The sequence below is a fragment of the Candoia aspera genome, chromosome 1, assembly GCF_035149785.1.
Source record: "Candoia aspera isolate rCanAsp1 chromosome 1, rCanAsp1.hap2, whole genome shotgun sequence".
NCBI classification, from domain to species: domain Eukaryota; kingdom Metazoa; phylum Chordata; class Lepidosauria; order Squamata; family Boidae; genus Candoia; species Candoia aspera.
In genome coordinates, this window is record NC_086153.1 from 53,695,371 (window position 1) to 53,717,095 (window position 21,725).

Below are 21,725 nucleotides of genomic sequence, written 5' to 3' on the forward strand. Positions count from 1 at the left end.
CACCAATACAAATGGCTACATGTACTAACATACAATGGTTAATCAAAAGTATACTCCAAAATCTTAGTTGCTTGCTCCTTGCAAACATGATACGTTTCAATCCCATTTCAGATAATCCAGGAATATTACCATGTGCAGATTAGAATTATCTAAGAGTTGTTCATGAAACTGTGCTATTTGCTAATTTCTAGGGGAAAAAGTTGGTCTTTTCTCTGGTGAAAATGTTCTTTAATCCAGTGTTTCTGATTATGACTTTGTAGTCATGATGTTGCTTGAAATGATACTGGCTGCAGTCTTTGGGACCATTATTTACTTCTTTCTGACTAAGACAAAGGAGGAATCTTTATCTATGGGAGATGGATGGTGGGCTGTAGGACAGAGGCCTGACTCTGAAGAAGATACAGAGATACGTCGTTTTAAGGTGGACACCTCAGAGGCGGAGATCAAGGTAAGAAACTCTCTTTCATGTTGAAGTACAGCAGAACATACTGGACTAGCTGTGCAGTTCTATAGATGCTTTCTTACAGATAATGCAATTGCACTTCTACCCAAATAAATGTTGGTAGAGTTGCAGGCAAAACATTTTTCTTATTAGCCTCACTACTATCTCTTGACTTTAATTTGGATAACTGATATAAGAAGCATAGAAATGTGCTCCATAGTGAAGTTTGGCCCTTTTCCACAAATGCTAAAGAAAGTTGTTTCTCCTCTGACAATTATGGTTATAAGCAGCTATGTTCAGAATTCACAGCTATATCTGGATGTCACCCCACTCTTTTTTGTGCTATGGGTGAAGAACAATAGAATACTGTGTTTCAGCTTCAGCTTCAAGCCAACCTGGAACATGTTTTGTACAGTATTGCATGTATCGAATAATAGCTTTAAAATAAGGAAATAAAGAAGGGTAAAATGTACCCAAATGAAATCATACTTTTTGTGTTAACCCAGTTCTCTGCTCTCCAAAGAGAACCTTTGATTTTACAAAGTTTATGGCTGTATTTTGCTCTGTTTCAAGCAAATGGAAAGGCTGGATTTAAGAACATTTCTACACAATCAGCCAAATCCCATGCTCCAAATTTCTCTCTCTCTCTTTCAACTATCTATATCTTACCACAAGTCCATACAAGATCCTGCTTAATCTTTAGAGAATGGGAGACAACACAGCCTCTGTTGAATGGGAGAAGAAAGAAATATTAAAGGAAGCACACAAGAGAGAGGCATCAGTGAAGGAGATAACTCCTCAATCTTAACTCTATAGGAGAGCTGACCCTGAAAGAAGAGATGGCTTCCATTTCCAAAAATGTTACTTGCCACATAGCATGTCATAATCCACAGTGTTTCATGATGCTCTTTCACATGCTTAGTCACATTGTAAAAAGCATTTAATACAGTATTGGAAAAGTAATTTTTTTTTTCAATCAAAGTAGTGGCTAACTGCATCATAGGTGAGAAATGGATGTGCTTTATCCCTCAACCATAAGATTATGTGGGAAAGTCCTACAGGAATATATAGGAAATTCCAGCAGGATCCACACCAAATTTCAATTATGCTAAAATGACAACATATGCATGGTGAAATCATGGTGTGCTGATTGAAAGGGTAGAAGTGACTGTGAATAAAATTTGGGAAGTTTAACTTGGGCAGATCAGAATTTTGCTCTTTAGTAGGTTATTGAGAAATGTATGAATGTAAGAAGACGTTTAATCCTTGGGAGACGAGCAATGACAAATCTCAATAAAATAGTTAAGAGCAGAGACATCACGCTGACAACAAAGGTCCGCATAGTTAAAGCAATGGTATTCCCAGTAGTAACATATGGCTGCAAGAGCGGGACTGTAAGGAAGGCTGAGAGAAGGAAGATCGATGCTTTGGAACTGTGGTGTTGGAGGAAAATTCTGAGAGTGCCTTGGGCTGCAAGAAGATCAAACCAGTCCATCCTCCAGGAAATAAAGCCAGACTGCTCACTTGAGGGAATGATATTAAAGGCAAAACTGAAATACTTTGGCCACATAATGAGAAGACAGGACAGCCTGGAGAAGATGCTGATGCTAGGGAGAGTGGAGGGCAAAAGGAAGAGGGGCCGACCAAGGGCAAGATGGATGGATGATATTCTAGAGGTGATGGACTTGTCCCTGGGGGAGCTGGGGGTGTTGACGACTGACAGGAAGCTCTGGCGTGGGCTGGTCCATGACGTCACGAAGAGTTGGAAGCGACTAAACGAATAAACAACAAAAAAACATGAATGTAAGAAGGAAAGCTTATTGTACATTTGTTGTTTTAGGGACAGAATGCAATAAATAATAATTGAATGTGACATGTTATGTCTGAATAAATAGTTGGAAGTTTGAATGCTGAATGGAGTATATGATGGAAGTAGAGCATGCATGAGAAAAAATTGAAAGCTTAGCAACATTGAGCAAGCAATAAGACGAGGATGGGTGATGTCCTTATTGAAGGTACTTATAGTAAATGTATAAGTGTGTTGGTTGGGGTAATATTACAGGTGCCTCAGTGATGTGCGTGTGCATGTACAGGGCATGTGATGTGCAAATAATGCCATATTGTTGGCTGAGAACCCAGCTGATTTGCAGCTGATGTTAGTTCATTTGTATAATGTAGTGTGGAGCATGGACTTGAAGATTAATGTATCACAGACCAAGTGGTTGTATCTGAAAGGGAAAATGGAATGAATGATTACATTATATAAATGGTGAAAAACTATATCAAGTAGATGGATTTGTGTACCTTAATAGAATGCTTGCTAAAAATGGGAAAACGAAAGGAGAATATTAAGGTATGAAAATAGTAAAGGTGGAGGGAAGTATGTGATATGCTGTGAGGAATGAATATTTATCAAAATAAGTGAAAATTGTTATCTGTAAGGCTGTGCTTCTGCCTACTTTGAAATATGGAAATGAAGCTGAATATGTCAAGAGAAACATAAGAGTAGATTTGATACAATGGGAATGGAGGGTGGTAAAAAAACAGGTAGGGTCAAGAATGAATGCCAGAATGAATGACCAGTATAGAATAAATACATTGAGGTGGTTTGGGTATATATAGAGACTGAATGAGGATTCAAATTGCAGAATAAATTTATGAAGGAAGACTAAATGAGTCAAGAAGAAGAAGTCTTAGAAAGTAATGGTGGGATGAAGTTAACGATACCCTGAAAATTATAGAGAAGTTTAAGGAACAAAAGGCAGTATATGAAGTGGTGATGGATATGGTAGAAGGGATAATTTCCATTGAAAGAAATAGAGCAATATAGTGTATGCTGTTACTGTAAATTAGATCTACCTATTTTTTCTTTTCTTTTTCTTACCTCATGTCTTAGTTTTTTTGGTTTACCATTTTTTGCACCTTTTCTGTATGCTGCATAACATGCAGAAAACCTTTCTATGATCATTGGAAACACCTGGAAAGTGTGATCCCCCCTCCCTTACTTTTGCTGTTGCTTGTCATTTGATGGACCTAAGAGGCAAAACATGGGTAAGAGCTGCTATTAAAGTCTACCTCCTGGCAATTCATGGGCAAAGAGGCAATACTTCTCCACACGAATTGCATCTGCAGATAATCACCTGGTAGCTCTTTTTAAGGTGACCCATCTCCTTTTGGGTAAGGAAGATTCAGGGGTGTACCTGCAGGGGCACGCTGAGGACTTTGCGGATTTTCTGATAGATAAAATCATTCAGATTTGTTCCAGTTGGATGCCAGCATGGATAATGGTCCAGTGGAGATGCCTGGGGTAGGTTCTTGCCCAGTTACCTGGAAACACTTTGACCCTGTTGCTCTTGAGGAAGTAGACAGGATCCTAGGGACTGTGAGCTCAGCCACTTGTGTGTTGAATCCATGTCCCTCCTGGCTAGTAAAAGCCTCATGGGAGGTGACGTGTGGGTGGGTACTGGCAGTGACTAATGCATCTCTGAGGAGGGGGTTGTGCCCCAGCCTTTTAAAGAGGCTGTGGTTCACCCCCTCCTTAAGAAGCCATCGCTGAATCCCACCCTGATGGACAGTTTTCATCCTGTCTCCAGCCTCCCCTTCTGGGGGAAGGTTGTTGAGAAGGTGGTTGCGTTGCAGCTCCAGAGGATCCTGGATAAAATGGATTATCTGGACCCCTTTCAGTCAGGATTCAGGCCTGGATATGGGACAGAAACGGAGTGGTCATGATTTTCGATAATCTCTGGCGGGAGCAGGATGGAGGGTGTGTGACCATCCTGGCTCTACTTGACCTCTCAGCAGCTTTCGATACCATTGACCATGGTATCCTTCTGGAGCAGCTTTTGGGATTGGGGGTGGGGGTGCTGTGTTGTCCTGGTTTACCTCCTTCCTCCGGGGTCATTTCCAGTTGGTGTTGATTGGGGGCAAGAGGTCCCGCCCACGGCCCCTGCTTTGTGGGGTGCTTCAGGGGTCGGTGCTTTCTCCGCTCCTGTTTAACATCTACATGAAGCCACTGGGTGAGATCATCTGTCACCATGGGTGAGATATCATCAGTATACAGATAATACTCAGTTGTACATCTCTGCCCATGGTGAGTTAAGCGATGCCACAACCGCCCTCTCCCGGTGCCTGGAGGCTGTTGAGGTCTGGATGGGGAGCAACAGGTTGAAGTTGAACCCTGGTGAGACGGAACGGCTGTGGGTTCAGGGCTCTTTGGTTTCCAGAGAATTACCATCGTTGGTCTTGTATGGTGTTGCACTGCCCCAGACAGACCTTGTGTGTAACCTGGGGGTTCTCCTGGACTCACGACTCCTGCTTGAAGAGCAGGTAGCAGTGATGGCCAGGAGAGCCTTTGCAGGACTTGTGCACCAGCTACACCCATTCCTGGACCAACAGGCCCTTCTCACAGTCACTCACACCCTAGTCACCACCTGTTTGGACTATTGTAATGCACTCTACATGGGGGCTACCCTTGAAAAGTATCTAGAAGCTTCAGTTGGTTCAAAATGCAGCGGCCCACATATTTTTGCACAAGCCTAGACTTGCCCATGTGTCACCTCTTTTGCGGGAGCTGCATTGGTTGCTGATTTTCTTCTGGGTCCAATTCAAGATGTTGGTTATCACCTTTAAAGCCCTACATGGCTTGGGGCCAGGTTATTTGCAGGACCACCTTTCCCCAGTCACATCCACCCGGCCCACCAGAATGGGGAGGCAGGGCATATTGCAGGTCCCTTCAGTTAGGGAGGTACATCTAGTGGGACCAAGGAAAAGGGCCATCTCTGTAGTGGCTCCCTCCCTTTGGAACATCATTCCCCCAGATATAAGATCGGTCCCCTCCTTGCTCCTGTTCCAGAAGGCCTTGAAGATGTGGTTTTGTCAATGGGCCTGGGGACCCCAAGCTGCTTCAGAGCCAATCAAGTGGCTGGTATGAATGTGTTTGCTGCCGCCAGGGGGTGTCTATTGTGTTTTTATGGTTTTTAATTTTGTAAGCCGCCCAGAGTCACCGTGTGTGAGTTGGGTGGCCTTATAAATCTGTTAAATAAATAAATAAATAAATAAAATTATTTCAATCTTGCAGAGACTTATTGCACCATTTCACCCAACCCTAAGCTGTGCCTCCCAGTTGGGATTCTGGTTTTGCCTATTTTTCACATGCCATGCAAAGCCCAATACAGCCTCAAGTCAGAAGACATTATATATTCTTGGCTTAAACCACTAATTTTTAAAATTTACCTTCAGTGGAAGGGCACATCATGGGGACAGAAAATCAATGTTGAAGCATGGAAGTGGGGACATGGCCAGAGTTGGATCACTGGTATTATCTTTGCAAAAGCAAAACCACTATAAAACATCAACACATGGTTTTGTTAAAACTTAATATGACTGAACTGCTCAACAATCTGGGATCAAGTTCCATTGAACTGAGTGGTGCTTGCTTCTGGCTGCTTAGATAAGATATAAACATCACAGCAAGTGTTAACAAAAGCTTTTTAGTGAGATGAAATATAATCTTTAACTTTTAATTAAAAATGGAAATAATCTTGAATAAGGAATTATTATTTATATATCTAGGATGAAGTTGTAACCCCATCAAAATACAGAAAAGAAGTAATGATTTTTTCCCCCATGTTCTGAGGAAGAGAGTAAATTGAAGAATGGGGAAAATGTCAACTAGAGGCTACATACAGTATGTCTGATTTGGATTAGCTTTTAGCCCATTTTTCATTAAGAATAATCCCAGTGTAGGATTTTATAATATACTTACTATATTTGTACCTCACTTTTTGTCCAGCACCTGAGGGTGGCTTACATGGAGATCTTTTTTTCATTTTGTCCCCACATCAATCATGGTGTGAGCATGGCTGGCTTTAGGTTAAGGCTGAGTAGGCACTGGCCTATGGTGCTAAAGAGTAGGGGGCATCAACGCCATGCCTTGTTCCGAAAGCAAAGGCTATTGTAAAAATGCTAAACCTTCTTACCAGCAGGAGGTAGTGCCAGCAGTCAGTGTGGCCTCAGGCACCGTATAGCCTTGAGCTGGGACTGGGTGTGAGAAAAGTAGGGTTGTCACAGCTGAAGTAAATACTGTGTCAGGGTCAGCCTCGCTCCGAATAAGTCACGGACTCAATAGGGATTAAGGATTTCCGGTTTATTGGAACAGAATGCTTGACAGAAAGAAAAACGGGAATGGAGGCGTGGTGGCATGGTGTCCTGTTTATACCCCCTTGCCGGACCCCGTGCTCCCCCACCCTCCATTGTCCCCATTCCCCTGACCGGACGGGAGATTTAGATGTTGATGGGATTTGTGATGGTTGTTTGGGCGTTTTCCCGGCTGCCGTCTTTGTCCTATTGGTGCAGGTGCGTCCTCCGGGGCACAAGGCGTGAGTCCTTCTGTGTCATCGATGCTTATCTGAATTACCTTGTGATGTCCTTCTATGAAGCTGTAGATCAGTTCATGGGTGTGGGTGCTTTGGGTGATTAGTTGAGCATTGATTTGATTATATCCTTCCTCTTTTTCCTGATGATCATGATCCACGTTGTGAGGCTCTTGTGTGTCTTGCAACGGGGTCATGACATACTGGAAGTCTTGTTATCACCTCATTTGGTCTCCAGGGCAAGAGGGGTTTCTTGGTTACCCTACCCAATCTGAAAAGATTATAATCTCTGCCTAGGTTATACAGCAGCTCATGAAGACTGGTGTTCCTATTGTACTTCACTGTGTTTCTTTTCCATGTTTTGTATGTGACTTACATGATTACCACTTTGCCTGTTTCATTTTATCTTATCTTCTTTTTCCTTTGTACATTTTGCTTGTGTTCTAGGATTTACATCAAAGACTTGACAAAGCTAGATTTGCAGAGCCGTTAGAGGACAGTTGCTTTCATTATGGCTTTAATGCAACTTACCTTAAAAAAGTTGTCTCTTATTGGAGAAACCAGTTCAACTGGAAGAAGCAAGTGGAAGTTCTCAACAAATTCCCACAATTCAAAACAAAGATTGAAGGTTTGCCACTAATAATTACTAAGTATGACAATGTACTCTGGTGCTTCTTTTAGCTATGACTGGACACACAACAGTTGGATGGAGTCTTTACACAAAACTTTATTACATTTCACTTTCCCCAGTACAAGACTTTCCTCCTCTTGTCCTCTCAATTGCCCACATCCCTCTCTTGGTTAGCTTTCCCTTTTCTATGCTGAGGGCATGGAATGGGCAAGGTGGACTAACCTGGCTGGCCATGGATATCAGCGCATTCTTGAAAAGGGTATCACTGAAGCAGCCAGCTGTGAATGTACTCTATTGTACAGCACTGAAACCAGCACTCTATTGGCTCTCAGAAAACCTATGTTATGTTGACCTATCTGTTTAGTTATCTTCTGAAATTCCTATGTCTATGTGTTTTCTTCCGGTAGGAATTGATGTCCATTTTCTTCATATAAAACCTTTGCACTTGTCTGAAGGGCAGACTGCTAAGCCTTTATTGATGGTCCATGGTTGGCCTGGCTCAGTGTATGAATTATACAAAATTATTCCTCTTTTGACTGACCCTGTAAATCATGGCCTGAGTGGTGACCATGTTTTTGAAATGATTTGCCCTTCCATCCCTGGCTTTGGCTTCTCAGAGGCTCCTCACAAAAAAGGTATGTTGTTCTGAAAAAAAGAAAGAAAGAAAATGTGCTAAGTGAAAATGGAAGGCACAAGGTCATCAAGTCAGCCTTGTAGTTGACCAAGCAGGAATCTGAACCACATCTCTCTTGTCCAAATCCAAGATGCTGTGAATTGCACAACCCTTGTTTAAGAGGTTCAATACAAGCCACCAATCACATGTAGCAGCCCCTCCTCCTGTTCAATAAATATCCTGTGTTGTTATCTGCATGCATTTATTTAAAAAATAGAGGAAGGGTGTTCTTATAATTCTATATTCTGCTTTCTGCAAGTCTTAAGCAGAGTTCGTTGAGTCTACTGGCAAGATTTAACAGAGGGAAGGATTCCCCTGTGAAATACTGTATTGCTACTAGCTCTGATTGTTTTGATAAAGTATTTACTGGAAAAAATGTTAACAGTCTTAAATATGAGTGAAATAACAATTTCAAGGGCTGCTTGTATCTGAAATTAGAAAAAAAAGTTGACTTACTTGTTTTTTCCTTCTTTTTCTAGGCTTTAATACCATGTGTGCTGCCCGTATCTTCTATAAGTTAATGCTCAAACTGGGCTTTCATAAATTCTATATTCAGGGAGGGGACTATGGGTCTCTGATCTGCACAAATCTGGCTCAGGTTGCACCACGGTGAGAGTTTATCTTCTTGACAGCTAAATCCAAAATAGATTTATCTAAGCGATACATAAAAGTGAAGTATCTTCATTCTGTTTTAGACAGTTGAGTAGCATTGTAGCATTCTCCTGTAGACAAGATCATTTTACAGAGCTCCACTGGAATGAACAATAGGTCTTTTGTTCATCAAGGGATTTCAACTTATTTTTCTTCCTATAAATGAGTATGAAAATTGGGTCTTACCAGATCAAATTCTGGATCATGAAATGTAAAAGTCATATGTTTCTTTGACTATTACTACAAAAGGAGCACTGGACTGATTATTGGTATGTTCCATAAGTTACACTTTGGGTCTTACTAAACAAGTTTATGGAAAGTTCTTTCTTTATGTCCCTTGAGAGTATGTTTTCTTTTCTCATTAATAGCTTTTGTTATGGTTATTCTTAATATTAGTCTTCATATTACTTCCATCTAAATGGTATTTGATGTTGTAGTACTCATGCTGCACAAAAGCAGATATATTCTGAAGCTGCGTTCACAAGCAATCATTTTCCTGGCTCCCAAGGGTAATTTAGAATAAAAAGGCTAACCATCCCGATATGTAGTATGTTAAAAAAAAAAGTTGTTCCTTTACTGTCTTCTCTTTATGAGCATGGATGGATATCTACTGGCATTGTATTCTTAATATACCTTAATAAGGTGCCCAGTGTACCTTGTTAATGCTGACTTCTGAAAACATTAACTGTCAGAGGGTTGTATAAAGACCAGAGCATACAGAGGATAGAATTTGCTAGATGTCACACTGGAGGGATGTGGTCAACCAGGGGAACAGAATAATAACAGCCTGCCAGTGAAACTGCACATCTGATTTCTTAAACTGAATGAGCATTGCCAAGCTATCATCTCAAGCTATTGAATTACAAGTGCCATCTTCTTCAGCCAGTGGTCATGCTGTGTAGGGATGATAGATATTGTAACTTAATCACATTTGGAGGTACCTCTCTTAAGGAGGATGGCTGAGAACCTCGGGAGTGTGTCCCCAAAGATTCACATGTGGCAAGTTTATTTCCATAGGTTATATCTGAAAGAATAAAGTGTGCCATTTGAGTTTTGACTGGTAAGACATTAATGTATGGATTTGAACAAATCACAATGTTGAAGTGCCTGACTTTTTTTTTCAAACAATTGTTTTAGCCATGTGAAAGGCATTCACTTAAATATAGCAGTACTGACCAGCATTGGCTTCAAGCAGCTTCTCTCCGTTCTATTGGGACAATATTTCCCAGCACTATTTGGCTTCCAGGCAGAAGATGTCCAACTGATCTTTCCTTTTAAAAAAAAGGTGCTCTACAAGATTCTGTTGGAGAGTGGCTATATGCACATTCAAGCTACAAAGCCGGACACTGTGGGTAAGAGAAGCTTTTGCTCTGAGCATCGGGTAAGCTTGTTCTTGCAAATAAAAAGCCTTCCTAGAATCAGTGAATACACTTTCGTTTTTGCAGGTACAGTTAGGTGGCAGCAGCTGATCTAGCCAACCTTAGCTGAACCAAAAAGCTAAGAAGGGTCAGACCTGGTTAGAAAGTAGGTGGTCACTAGAAAATCCCAGGTGTGTAGCTTAGACTGAGAAATAAAAAAAAAACAGGGAGAAAACAGAAAATCATTTCCACATATTTGCCAAGAGTCAAACTTGACTCAAAAGGAGACTTGATGTTACTGTGTTGCCTGTATGCTTTCCTAAGCCTCAAGAAGCCTCAAGGAAAGCGTTATTTGGATTTGATTTCCTTGTAGAAAAGTAGGAGCCCTGGAGTCTTAAAAGTTTATTGTAATGTTTTATTTGCAAATAGGCAAATAGAGCTAAGCATTACATAACATAAGCATTGCTAAGAAGCAAAAATCCTATGTGGCCCTGTATGATCAGTCTCTTCTCTCCTGGCATTTCATAAAGCTGTTGAAGCCACACTGGTTTACTGTGCTTTTAACCAGATGGGAGATTTCTATTCATTATAATGTCTGCCTGCTTTTATTCTGTTTTTTTACTCTGTTGTCTGAAGATTGGGGCTGATTACAAAATCAGTGAAATAAAGAAATATGATTCCCAGAAAGAGGGACCAGCACACATCCGCACCTCCCTGAGTGCCTTTGTTTCTCTCCAAATCGCCATTTCTCTCTTTCTCTGATATGTCCGGAGATATATAAATATGGTCATACTTATGTGTTGATAGTAGAGAGAATGTCACATTTCTCAAATGCCTCTCACATACCAGACAAACCATCCACTAGCAATCAGTCTCCATAAAGAGAGATGATTCATGAACTTTCTGGGCCATTAAACAAGTATTTTCCTAGCAAAGGATATGGCTGGCCTAGTTTGATAATTACAGTTTCTCCTTCTATTTTTGCCTCTCCATTCAGCTGCCTGTGCTTCTACCTCAATACATGCAATTCATAGTGTGCTTTTGCCCAGCTATGCATGAAGCAGACAGTGGTGTACACATTCGTAGCAGGAAATGAAAAATGTCAGTTTATAGCCTGACCTCCTCTAGATATTGTCAGATTAATTTCTGTGGGTTCAATTAACCCATTTTTCCTACTTCTTCCTTTGTCTCTAAGATAAAGCCTCTGAAGTCCATCTGGTATCATGCTAACATTCTTCTATGATGCTTGGTTATCTCAAAATCTTTTTATTAAAAATTGCTTGAATTCATTTCTTTCTATGAGGAACCACTTTTTTGAGCCACATCTTTGACTCTTGGCTCTGACACTTTAGAAAACTGAAGAGGATTTGGCTTGTGCACAGTTATATTTGCTTATGTGCTGATAAGTTATCTATCCTGAGATTTCGCAGGACCCTAACTAGCACAGAAGCTTGTAGAATTGAAGCACAGAAATGATCCTGAGGAAAACCTGATGCAGTTCACTTGACTATGTGCAGACTAACTGTGATGTGTTTCTTTCTTTGATGTCTTGAGCCTTATGATAGTTGAGGTTGCATCTGAGTTTGGAAGATGCTGAAGTGGGGGAAGAGAGATGTTAGATTAGAGGAATGTAGCATTTTGGAGGGCAAGAGGCCACACTTTGGGTGGGTGGGTGGATGGGTGGGTGTGTATGGATATATAGAGATAGAGACATATGGATATGTCCTTTTATGGTACCAAGAGCTGCAGAGATGTACTACTCATGTGGTCAGGAAGAATTTTCTGCCCCCTTTGTCCCACTTTTTAAGGGCTTAAAAATAGTACAGTAGATGTCTTAAGGCTATTTTGACATTTTTAACAAACTGGAAAATTGCACCATCTTAATTCAGAGATTTGCCATCAAATTAAAGAAATGCAGTCTTGGGGGCTCTAAGGCATAGGTTATTGCTTGGGGTGATCAAAAAGTTACGATGGTGTCTGCAATGGTGCAATCAAAGCCCTGTCCCTTTTTACATGCAGAGGCAGGGCTTCAAATGCATCGTTGTATCTGCTGTCTTGATTGTTTTGGCCTTACCCATAGATGAACCTGCCCTGAGGACACCACAAAAGGGGCTAGGGGGCCTCCAGTGGTCATTGAGCTAAAGGGGTAACCAAAGGGGCTTCCTGTGGTTAGTGGGCCATATGTTGTGGGCCCCATGCTAATATTTATTAGTAGAAGCACTGCATCCATCCAGTTGAAACCTTCCTTGAAAAAGATGGCCTGTTGATGAAACCATGGTCACAAGCTTCACAGTGAGCTTCTTTTCCTTATGGTAGCAGTTCTGCCTTCAGGGAAAATCTGGCAGGTAGGCAGGGTAAGGATAAATCTTGACTTAGCCCACACTCCTTCATAGTTGGCATGATGCAAGTGGGCTGCAAGGAAACCTCTTAAACTTCTGTCTTTCCCTTTATTACAACATTGTATAAAATGTTGAGCTGCTAATGTTGGTTAACGGTATACAGTATCCTAATTCTTTTGGAATATTTTACCTATGCTCTTTCTCCCGTAATGTTACTTGTCAAGCATCTCTTTATTAAATGGCATCTGGAGACAGTGCTTTGTTATGTAGTGTATATCAGGGAAAAGTGGCATCTGAGAGGTATCTAAATTGAAACTCACAACTTCCTTCCTTCCTTCCTTCCTTCCTTCCTTCCTTCCTTCCTTCCTTCCTTCCTTCCTTCCTTCCTTCCTTCCTTCCTTCCTTCCTTCCTTCCTTCCTTCCTTCCTTCCTTCCTTCCTTCCTTCCTTCCTTCCTTCCTTCCTTCCTTCCTTCCTTCCTTCCTTCCTTCCTTCCTTCCTTCCTTCCTTCCTTCCTTCCTTCCTTCCTTCCTTCCTTCCTTCCTTCCTTCCTTCCTTCCTTCCTTCCTTCCTTCCTTCCTTCCTTCCTTCCTTCCTTCCTTCCTTCCTTCCTTCCTTCCTTCCTTCCTTCCTTCCTTCCTTCCTTCCTTCCTTCCTTCCTTGGCTGTGGCATAAATGATTCTCCTGTGGGATTGGCTGCATACATCTTGGAGAAGTTTTCTACATGGACTGATCCCAGTTTTCAAAATCTAGAAGATGGAGGACTAGAAAAGTGGGTATTATTTACCACCCCACCCCCTTAGTTGACTTCAATTGCCCCAAATTATATAGCATCTATTTATTTTATGCTGTCCTGCTGTGTGTTCACATGCTTAAATACCCGCGGCTTAGCAGCACCACAGTGCTACACCTAGGACTAATCATGCAATGAATTCTACTGATGACCTGTAGTTTTAGTGAACTGGAAAAAAGAACTTCTTTAGAACAGAAATACTTGGTTCCCCTGTGTTCTAACTTAGTTCTCTTGCAATCCTCCAGACGATAAGAGATTTAAGTTGAACTTGGCTCTTCCAGTGTACAAAACCTATTTTTCACTTGTGGGGCACCTTTCCTCAGGCATAGTCTTGGAGTCAGGGATAGTCATGAGGTATCCATGTACATTGTCCCTGCCCTACTTGGCCAATTTTTAAAATATGGTTAATTATAAATAATGAATGACTAGGAAACATTGCTTCAGCAATTTCCATGAAATTCAACAAGGGACATTGATTGTCTCAGGGCTAGCTACAGATTGCTCATCTCTACTATGAAGCTATTCTACAAATTGTCTACTTCCTTGCAAGTTACAGAGCTAATACGTGGCATTGTAAGGTAGACAGCTGAAGCTTTGGTTTAGCAATATATCATGTAAATTGCACAGAATCCTCTTGGAATCTCCCCCTAAGTCCTCTTGCAAAAGAGAAGGATCCGTGATCATTTTTAAACAGGGCTCTAACAAAATAAGGTAATTGAGGTAATATGATCTGTGCTATATCAGAGTGTCGGTCCATATAATCTAGCGTTCCATTCTACTCTGGTCAACCATATACCCACAGAAAGGGCATGAGTCCATTAGTACCCTCTGACCTGCGTTCTACAACAACCAGTAGTAGGATTAAATTTTACTTATTTAAAGAAAAAGTGCACCTGAGGGTGAGGCTGAAAGCTGCACAAAACATCTTGAGGGAATCATAGAGTTGCCCCTAGGGTGTAGGTTATGTTCCCTGATCCTAAAGGGTCAAGCTAATTTTGGATGCCAACAAATAGTTTGTCTGAACAATTTCTTATTAATGCATTATTGTTATTGCTAGAACCCACCCAGAGCACTTGAGAAGGGAAGCATTATGACTCTCTTTTTAAAATCTTATGATTTCATTTTAATAAAATATTAATCTTTAAAAAACTGGTTGGGTTGGTAATAGCTTGCAGTTTTCCCTGAAAGCAATGGTGCATTTGGGGATGAGGTTTATTAGGGCGTTTATTAAAAGTGAGAACAGTTCAGAAATATTTGAGTGCATCTTCCTTGCAGTGAATGACAGATGTAGCATTAATGGGCAGCAATTGCTCATGTTTTTGTCATCTTCTTAGCTAATATATTATTGATTGCGTATGGTGAGATTTCAGTCCATGAATAATAAATGTCACAAACTGCTAGTTTGCTCTTATCGTTCTGGGGAGAAGACAGCAGTGACTAAAATGATGTTGCAAATCACAGCCAAAAAGAACAATGTGATTGTCAAAGTCATTGTTAAGTGGCATTTCTGCCCTCTCTTATTTCCTTTATGCCAAATGCTATGCACCTCTACACCTGAAGTAAGATCAGTGGGATTTACTCCCAGATAGATTTGCGTAGCAGCCTTTCTCACTCCAGGGCCCCATAGATGTGTTGGACTACAATAGCTAGTTGCCAGTTGGTGGTCTTAACTATGGATGATGGGAGCTGTATTCCTGCCCATCTAAGCCAACTTAAGGTACATTTTATAGGTCCATAACATCAAGTAGGAAATTGGAATATGAAGTTATCAGAGGACAAACAAGTGGGAGAAGGCATTTTGCCTAAGGACTTAACCATATAATACTTTTAAACAGGGCTCTTGAGCATTCTGGTTTGATTTTATCTGATCTCTAGAAACCACTCAACACCCAAGCACTGTCTCTGTTGAGTTTTAATAGCCTGGTTAGCTGATCAAGGAAATCTCAAGAACAGCACTGGTTGGTTGTTCCCTCAGGGAAGAGAATTTTTAAAGATTACAATTGAATGAAGTGACAAAATTTGCAAGTGAGATAAATGTAACACCCAGGTGGGAAATTGAAGAGGGCTTTCCCATTGTACACAGCTGCTTTGCTAATGTAAAAGGCAACAAGCCCCAAATAGATCCCAGAAACATGAAATCAGCCTTAGCATATTTAGGAGACAGAAGTCCTCAGCAGCTTTCATCTTCATATTTGTCATTTGCATAGCCATCCCCAGTTTGGGGTGCTCCAGTGACCTTGGACTTCAACTCTTTCAGTATATTGGCTTGAAATTATGGGAACTGAAATCTAATACCTCTAGAGTAGAGCATTTGGGGAAGACTGCAGAGGTAGTGGGTGGTTTGGATGTGGGGAGGGGAAGAGAAGTATCAACTGTGCTGCCTGAAAGGGCTGGGCAAAACCCAATAGGATGAAGCCCATTATTATGAGTCAGGGCAGGGTCAGAAGACAACTGGCCCAAATTTCCTGCAACCTGCATTAGCTACAGCTTGTGAAAAGAGATTAACTGCAGTACGTCAATTGTGTTTTTTCAGGAAGTTCACTCTGGATGACCTTCTCACAAATATCATGATCTATTGGGCTTCAGGTTGTGTGGTTTCTTCAGTGCGCTTCTACAAAGAAGTTTTTGGGAAGGGTATCAGCACAGAAAAGCATGAGAAGTAAGTGATTCCCCTATTTCTATTTTGGAGTTCTTGCTCTAGAGCAGCATCCGTAATTTAGCCAGCATTCTAGTACAATGCCTGAAGTCCATTCCTCTACCATATACGTGCCAGCTACCATATGTGTGACTATGTGAAGCTGTTCTAAAAAACTCTTTGCTATAATGACTGAGGATCTCAGAACTACTTTGCTCTCAAGCTCATTTAATATTTTTAAGTACAGCCTACCTTCAGCTTAATTCACAGAATCTAGACTTAAGTTTTAGTTTGCATGTCTAATTTACAAACCCAGAGTGCAACTGCTTTAAAAATAGGCAAATTCCATGCACATGACCACTAGGAAGAAAACTGAGGATAAAACACCTAATCTAGTCATTTCCTTATATAAATTTATGGTATCATACTTGCAATTTTGTCTTCAGTTCTGTCACCTAACCTGAAAAAGACTGTTGTAGAGCTGGAAATGGTACCACAAAAAGACAATCAAAATTATTAGGGAGCACGGGCAGCTCCCCTATGAGGATGGCTGGGCCTCTTTAACTTGAGGGGAAGTCAGGTGATGTTGAAAATGTGATGGAACTCAGGGTGACCCACTAATATTATATGGTGAGGATTTTCAGGATCAATAAAAGGAGATTCTTCTTTAAATATCACTTAAACTGTGGAATTTGCTGCCATTAGATGTGGCCATGGTCACCAACAGTTTAGATGGTTTTAGAAGACGAATGAATAGATTTGGGGAGAATTGGACTAGCAATGATTACTAGTAATGATTACTGTTTACTATTTCCTGAATCACAAGCATCATACCTTAACTAGGTATGCTTGGGAAAAACAGTAGAAGAGGCCTATCACTCTCCAGTCCATATTTCTTAGCTTCCTAAATGCATCTAGTTGGCTGTCTGTGATACACAGTGCTAGTCTCTATGAGTCATTGGCTTGATCAGAAGGGCGCTTCTTACAGTCTTTTTCAGATGCAATTACCACATTGTTAATGCATTGGCTTACATGCAAGCTAAACATGTTTGAAACTTTCAGTTAATGGCCATTAGTTCTTCACAATTGAATATATATTTTTCTGAAAAATACCCTTTTTTTAGCAAATAAAGTCTCACAATTTGAAAGGGGAAGTGAAATGTAAAAGCAGACTTTTTGTATATTACAATATTTTCTTTTACAATTTCTACCCCTCTTTCAAACTGTATCCCAGGGTATCTAAGAGGAGGCAAACTGGTGCCTTCTAAGATACTTGAACTCCCATCAGCCTGAGCTAGTGCACCCAATGGCAAAGGATTTTTTTAAAAATAATTTTTATTGAAAATGCTGATTACAATAGTAAAAGTAAATACAAACTAAACTCAGAGAGAGAAAGAGAGATACAAAGAAAGGATAAAAGATGCAAGGAAAGAAAAAAAATAAGAAAAAAAAGAAAAATATTTAAAGAAGTGACTTCAGATCTTCATCACAAGTGTAAACAAACTTAATTATGACCACAATTGGGACCGGAAGTTCAATTGTTAAGCAATGCGGTTGTTAAGTGAATCTGACCCGATTTTATGACCATTTTTGCAGCAGCCATTAAGCAAATCACACGGTCATTAAGCAAACCACATGGTCATTAAATGAATCAGGTGGTCCCCCTATTGATTTTGCTTGCTGGAAGCTAGCCAGAAAGGTTGAAAATGGTGATCATGTGACCACAGGATGCTGTGATAGTCCTAAGTGCGAGGACTGGCCACAAGTCAATTTTTCACCACCATTGTAAGTCTGAACTGTCGCTAAACAAATGGTTGTTAAGTAAGGACTACCTGTACTTCAAACAATCTTGATCTTTAATTTATTCAGATGTTGTTGTAGGATTTCTTCTCCCTTCAATTTTTCTTTTTCCTATCCCAAAGGCTTCTTCAAGGCTTTAGCAAACTTCTTTTGAAAATCCAGTAAAAAGTCATTATCCAGGTTATTCTCTTGGTTTATCTTTTGTATTTTCACTTTAATTTTCCAGGCCATAACCAAGTTCTTTTGTATATCCATTAGAAAGTCCTTATCCAGATCATTCTCTTGGCCTGTCATTTGCGTTTCTACTTTAGTTGTCTTCTCTGTCTTATAATCCATGCTTTTTTAAATTGTCCAGTATTTCTGGTTCAAATATAGCTACATCCATCAAAATTTGTTTCACCTCTTTATCCTGTAAATCTGAGGGTCTTCTAGACTCACGAGTCCTGCTCGAGGAGCAGGTGGCAGTTGTGGCTAGGAGGGCCTTTGCACAACTTCGTGTTGTGTGCCAGTTGCGCCCCTTCCTGGACCATAAGGCTCGACTCACGGTTACTCATGCCTTGGTCATCTCCAGAATGGATTACTATAACACGCTGTACAGGGGGCTGCCCTTGAAGAGTATCTGGAATCTGCAACTGGTGCAGAATGCAGCTGTGCAGACAGTTATGTGCACCCTAGGGTAGCGCACATTACACCTGTGTTCCACGAGCTGCATTGGCTGCCAGTTTGCTTCCAGGTGCAATTCAAGGTGCTGGTTTTGACCTTTAAAGCCCTACATGGCATGGGACCAGGTGTGAGGGACCACCTCTTCCCAGTCACATCTACACATCCCATCAAGTCAAGCAGGAGGAGTATGCTGCAGGTCCCATCTACTAAGGAGCTCCATCTGGTGGGACCCAGACAGTGTGCCTTTTCTGCTGTGGCCCCCGACCTCTGGAACATATTCCCCCTGTGGTGAGGTTGGTCCCATCTCTGCCTACCTTCTGAAAATGTTTTTCTGTCAACCTTGGGGATCCCATGGTGAGCCTGCAAGGTGGCTGTGTGATATCAAGTGACAGTTGTTCTTCTGCAATCTTGGTTTTTTGTTTTTATGTCTTTTCTTTCATTTAAGTTTGGGTGTTTTATGGTTTTTATCCTTACTATGTTTTGTACGCTGCCCAGAGACACATTTTATGAGATGGGCAGCTATATAAATTTGCTAAATAAATAATAAATACAAATTGAATAAATAATAAAAATAAACTCCAAATTCCATCTTGCTTTATGATCAGGACTGAGATCCAACAATATCTAGAGGACTGCAGTTTGCTCACCTTCGCCCTACCCACTCTTGACCCTCAGGCACATTTTCCTGGAAATAAGTTCCACTGTTTTCAGTTCAGTTGCCTTGGTATAGACAGGATTATGTTCTCTGTCTTTCTTTCTGTCTTTTACTTGTGATTTAGTTAGAAGAAAGTAATATTGTTGGGGGAATAGCAGCCTTTCATTGCTCCATTTCTTCATTGCCTTGCAGGTTCCCTGTGGAAGTTCCCACAGGAATTGCCGCATTTCCCAATGAAGTCTTTCACACTCCTCGGTCATGGGCTCAACAGAAGTATGTTAACATTGTTTCATACAACTTCATGCCTCGAGGAGGTCATTTTGCAGCTTTTGAGGAACCAGAGATCCTTGCAGCAGACATCATCCAGTTTGTAGACCAAGTAGAAAAAGCCAGCTTTGTCCAATGAAAAAGAAGTTCTCTGGCTGGGTGATGGGATCTTTCTTACCCTTCTGTGCAGAATTATTGAGATTAAGTATGGGGAAACGTGATTTGTGTTTAGTCTATTTCCCACTGTAGTCTTAGATACGTTATAGCTCTGTCTTTATCTTATGTAATTCGATGAAAATCAGATCCCCACTCAAGCTGAACCTATGATGAACTAGTACAGTGTTGTGACTGAAAGACTGAACTGAGAATGAAGAAGTCTCTGGCTGTGTCCTTTGTATTATTATTATATAGCATCGCCCATGTAGATGGGCTGCTTATACAATAAGAGGGCAAATCCTTGCTCCAAAGAGCTGACAGTCCAGAAGCAGACCCAAAGGAGGAAACAGAAGAAGTGGAAGGAAATCTCTTCCATCTGTATATAGCCCTTCGACTAGTCACTCTTCCCTCCTTTTTCGTTCCTCCTGGATCAATGGGATGATAACATTGGCCTACCTAACAATACCTTACTAAGATAATAAGGATGGTGCTTGCTGGGTATGCAAAATGCAGCATTCCGGGAGCATTTAATCTATTTCGGGCTGAGCCAGGGGCACCAAGAGCTGTCAAAAATTATCAAGATGGCAGGCATGACCATGCTACAAAATCCCATTGCTTTTTATGCATGTCTGTTGCCAATTAAGGGCAGAGGCTTTGACTGTGCAGTCATACCTGCCATTTTGACTTTTTTGAGCTACTCTGTGGATGCCCCTGCTGTGAGCCACACTTCATGGCCTGCCTGGGCTGGGCTCTGAAAAAGTGGGCAGGGGCTGAATTATGCAAATGAATAAAAGTTGTATATATTGACTTTGGGGGATAAATTACATATCTCTGAGACAATTTTGACCCCCAGGAGAGGGTTTACAATGGATGTTTAAAAAATTGTATCATGGAAGAGGGCAATGGCAAACCACTTTTTCACTGTTGCCAAGAAAACTACGCTGATGCCTGATGTCGCTAGGAGTCAAGCTTTTTTTTTTAATCAGAGATGGAGGCAGTGAAAAATGAGCTTCGTAGAGAATGGAACCACAAAAGGGGAAGTATAGGAGGCAATCGTAGAAGTCTAAGTACTCAAAGCTTTAAAAATACATTTCAGTCTCAAACCACATCTAGAACTTTTTCCTTGCTTCTGAACAGAGACTGTATTTCTGATTTTAGGTTTATTGATGAGTGCTGAACACACTGTTTCCACATGTGTCTTTTTGTTTAGAATTCAATTCTTTTATGAAGCATCTCTGATTTATGCTGCTTGGTCATCAAATGTCTCTGAGGCAGTCCTTTGCTGGCTGGCTTGGATCCCATTTATTTTCCACTAGCCAGGAGCATTTCCTGATTATAGTTTCACTCAGAAAGCTTCCCCAGTGGAAAAGGATATCTTACTATCACCTTCACACATATCCAAAAGTTCCCCAAACCAGTAAAGCAGACTTGGTGATAATATAGGGAATTGCAGGATGAGGGAAAATCAGTGCAGTGCTATTATAGTTAGAGTGTATATTGAAATATACCAGATGCAACAGAGAAACAGTGGAAGGGGCTATCCAGTCCAAGTTTTTAGCTTCCTGAATGCATCTGTTCCTTCCTGACAATAAGAAATTAACCTCTGCCATCTTAAATACATATTTAGAACTCACTCTAGGGGTTGGAAAAAATTAAGACTATGTTCGGCTCCAAATTTTTACCCTTTGATCTGATAGCTTATAAGCTTTGCTTATAAATTGCTAAAAATCATGGACTGGGAAGATAGAATATTTTGTAGAGTTAAGGTTTAATAATAGATGCCAATCTTTTGACTAATGAGTAGATTTTGCAAAAGGAATACTTGCATTTACCAACTATGCTGTTAAATGAGTCAAATTCAATCATTCTTCAGCAGTATTGCAACCGAAACTCTCCCCACAACCCGAGTTCGATCCCAGTGGAAGCTGGATTCTTGGGTAGCCGGCTCAGGGTGACTCAGCCTTCCATCCTTCCGAGGTTGGTAAAACGAGTACCCAGCTTGCTGGGGAAGGCAATGACTGGGGAAGGCAGTGGCAAACCACCCCGCTATAGTCTGCCAAGAAAACGTCACGAAAGCAGCGTCCCCCCAAAGGGTCAGACATGACTTGGTGCTTGCACAGGGGACCTTTCACCTTTCACATATGTCTACATTTTAAATAGAAAAGGTATCTCATAAAGGTTTTATAAAACAAGAGGGTCCCTTGAAAATCTTAAAACATTTTTGGAAGGATGATCTGAGTTTTGATCTTCATTAATCTTATTGTAATTTTCTGTGCAATTGAATTCCTTTTA

At 40.9% G+C, this 21,725-nt stretch overlaps 1 protein-coding gene across 1 annotated transcript; it reads left to right on the forward strand.

Annotated features, from left to right (window-relative positions):
* Positions 1-265: 265 nt before the first annotated feature.
* On the forward strand, positions 266-20,578 carry EPHX1 (epoxide hydrolase 1). The gene is made up of 8 exons (XM_063304219.1): positions 266-448; positions 7,261-7,441; positions 7,852-8,079; positions 8,597-8,726; positions 9,906-10,117; positions 13,125-13,236; positions 15,791-15,916; positions 19,203-20,578. Exons 1-8 carry the CDS (start codon positions 266-268, stop codon positions 19,414-19,416), a joined length of 1,386 nt encoding a protein of 461 aa, XP_063160289.1. The 3' UTR covers positions 19,417-20,578.
* The last annotated feature ends 1,147 nt before the right edge of the window (positions 20,579-21,725 follow it).

Coding starts and splice junctions, on each gene's coding strand:
- EPHX1 (XM_063304219.1), top strand. CDS start 266: ATGTTGCTTGAAATGATACTGGCTGCAGTCTTTGGGACCATTATTTAC. Junction 7,442..7,851: donor ATTCAAAACAAAGATTGAAG/GTTTGCCACTAA, acceptor TTCTTCCGGTAG/GAATTGATGTCCATTTTCTT. Junction 13,237..15,790: donor GAAGATGGAGGACTAGAAAA/GTGGGTATTATT, acceptor GTGTTTTTTCAG/GAAGTTCACTCTGGATGACC.